This window comes from Somniosus microcephalus, chromosome 29 (assembly GCF_052327205.1).
Source record: "Somniosus microcephalus isolate GS21.2 chromosome 29, FLI_Smic_1.0, whole genome shotgun sequence".
In the NCBI taxonomy this organism is placed as follows: domain Eukaryota; kingdom Metazoa; phylum Chordata; class Chondrichthyes; order Squaliformes; family Somniosidae; genus Somniosus; species Somniosus microcephalus.
This window is the reverse complement of record NC_141015.1, coordinates 5382449-5384515: the sequence shown is the minus strand read 5'-3', so window position 1 is coordinate 5384515 and position 2067 is coordinate 5382449. Positions and strand designations below refer to the sequence as shown.

At 44.2% G+C, this 2067-nt stretch overlaps 1 protein-coding gene across 1 annotated transcript; it reads left to right on the top strand.

Annotated features, from left to right (window-relative positions):
- Positions 1-369: 369 nt before the first annotated feature.
- LOC147098368 (histone H2A type 2-C-like) lies at positions 370-762 on the top strand. The gene has a single exon (XM_085969970.1). It carries the CDS (start codon positions 373-375, stop codon positions 760-762), a length of 390 nt encoding a protein of 129 aa, XP_085826096.1. The 5' UTR covers positions 370-372.
- Positions 763-2067: the final 1305 nt, after the last annotated feature.

The following is a 2067-nucleotide window of genomic DNA, read 5'->3' as shown; positions in this document are numbered from 1 at the left end:
CCTGATTGTAAAATTAATCCTGATTGTAACAGCCTGGAATTTGCAAGGGAGAAATGGAACAAGACAAAAGACAAAAAATGTTCGGAATTATTTGGCTAATGGTGAATTTATTAACTTAATTCGCTCATTTAGGAAAATATTGGCGGGCTTTTTGAAATTAAAAAATCGTTGGCGGTCTGACTTGCGAACAGTTATTTCCACCCTCTTTTCATTGGCGGGAAAGAGACCGTAATTGGTCACCGGAAAGCACCAATGAAATTCACCACAGAGCGACCAATCACAAGTTTGCTATCTGCATTCCTCCAGAAGGTATAAGAAGGGCAGATGTGGGATGAGATTTTCATTCTTTCTTAGAACGTGCCGATTTTGGAAATGTCTGGAAGAGGAAAAACCGGCGGTAAATCTCGGGCCAAAGCCAAGTCTCGTTCATCCCGGGCCGGACTGCAGTTCCCTGTGGGCCGTGTTCACAGGCTGCTGCGAAAAGGCAACTACGCTGAGCGTGTGGGTGCCGGAGCCCCGATCTACATGGCTGCTGTGCTCGAGTATCTGACCGCTGAAATCCTGGAGCTGGCCGGCAACGCGGCCCGCGACAACAAGAAGTCCCGCATCATCCCCAGACACCTGCAGTTGGCCATCCGCAACGACGAGGAACTCAACAAGCTGCTGGGAAAGGTGACCATCGCTCAGGGCGGGGTGCTGCCTAATATCCAGGCGGTGCTGTTGCCCAAGAAAACCAGCACTGCCAGCTCGAAGAGCAAGTAAAGCGAACAAGATTCAATCTAATAACCCAAAGGCTCTTTTCAGAGCCGCCCACATTATCTTTGAAAGGGTTGTTTACTGTTCTGTTATATGGGTCGCAATAATCTCCGATCTAAGTTAACATGTTAAATTTTAAATTCTACTTTGAAATTCACAGATTTGTCGATTAAGTTATCTATCCACCACTCACCTGACAATCAAACGCAGCCACAGAGTAACAGATACAATTGGTATCCTGTATGAACGAATATTCCCTCACTCACAAGTACTAGTGAGTGAGTGGTAGTGCATTTCCTATACTCACCTGTAAATCCCACACTGAGACAGTACAAGTATCTAGTTTTGTCTCCAGACAATTTAAAAATGTCACATTGTACTAGACTCAGATACAATATCTCTCGTTTTTCAACAGCCAATTTGCCATTGACAATGCAGAGTGACAGATGCGTTGTCTATCATATGCACTTTTGTTAATCCCGCACTAACACACTGCAAGAGTGACAGATACAGTATCTGTCCCATATTCAGCAGTGAATCTCACCTTGCCACATAGTACCAGAGTGACAGAGGAAGTGTCTATCCCACACTCAATAATCAACCACACTGTTCACACTAAAATCGGGTGAGTGCGTCCATCTGCTTTTAATGGTTTTTTGGAGTTTTCAGCTTGAGCAATAAACTACTTGGCAATGGTTTTAAGCGGAACATAAACACGGTGCTGAGGTATCTGTCGAAATCAAAATGGTTTCTGCTGAATCATTGTCTCTTGTTACAGCACTCGCTTTCAGCCAGTAGATGACAAAGACGTCTAATAGTTTGGAGAGTGCGGATTGTGGACACACACCCAGACCGCCCTGACTCTGGTGCTGCCCGGGGAGCTGGCCAAGCACGGGGTGGCCAAGAACGCCAGCTCCAAGTAAAACTCCACAATTTACTGACAAATATGGAAATCACAACGGCTGCTTTAAGAGCCACCCACAGCCTCTCTGAAGGAGCCGCCTGTTTAATGGACTGATTTCGTCAGTTTATTCATTCCGACTAAAATCCTGTAAATCTGGTGAGGAAATTGTCAGAAAATTAGTGAAACTGCCCCAATTTAATGCCTGTCTCGGTTGAATTTAATAATTTTAAATAAAATCTTTCTTTTTTGAATTTGGTGGAATGTTTCAAACTTAATTTTAAAATTGATCAATTGAGGCCAATAGTTTATTCTGTTAAGGAAATGGGATTCCAATCAAGCGACCAATCCGAAGTAGCCTCAGGTTACAGCGGGCTCCGAGAGTTGGAACTGGAGTCATTACAGTCCAT

Coding starts and splice junctions, on each gene's coding strand:
- LOC147098368 (XM_085969970.1), top strand. CDS start 373: ATGTCTGGAAGAGGAAAAACCGGCGGTAAATCTCGGGCCAAAGCCAAG.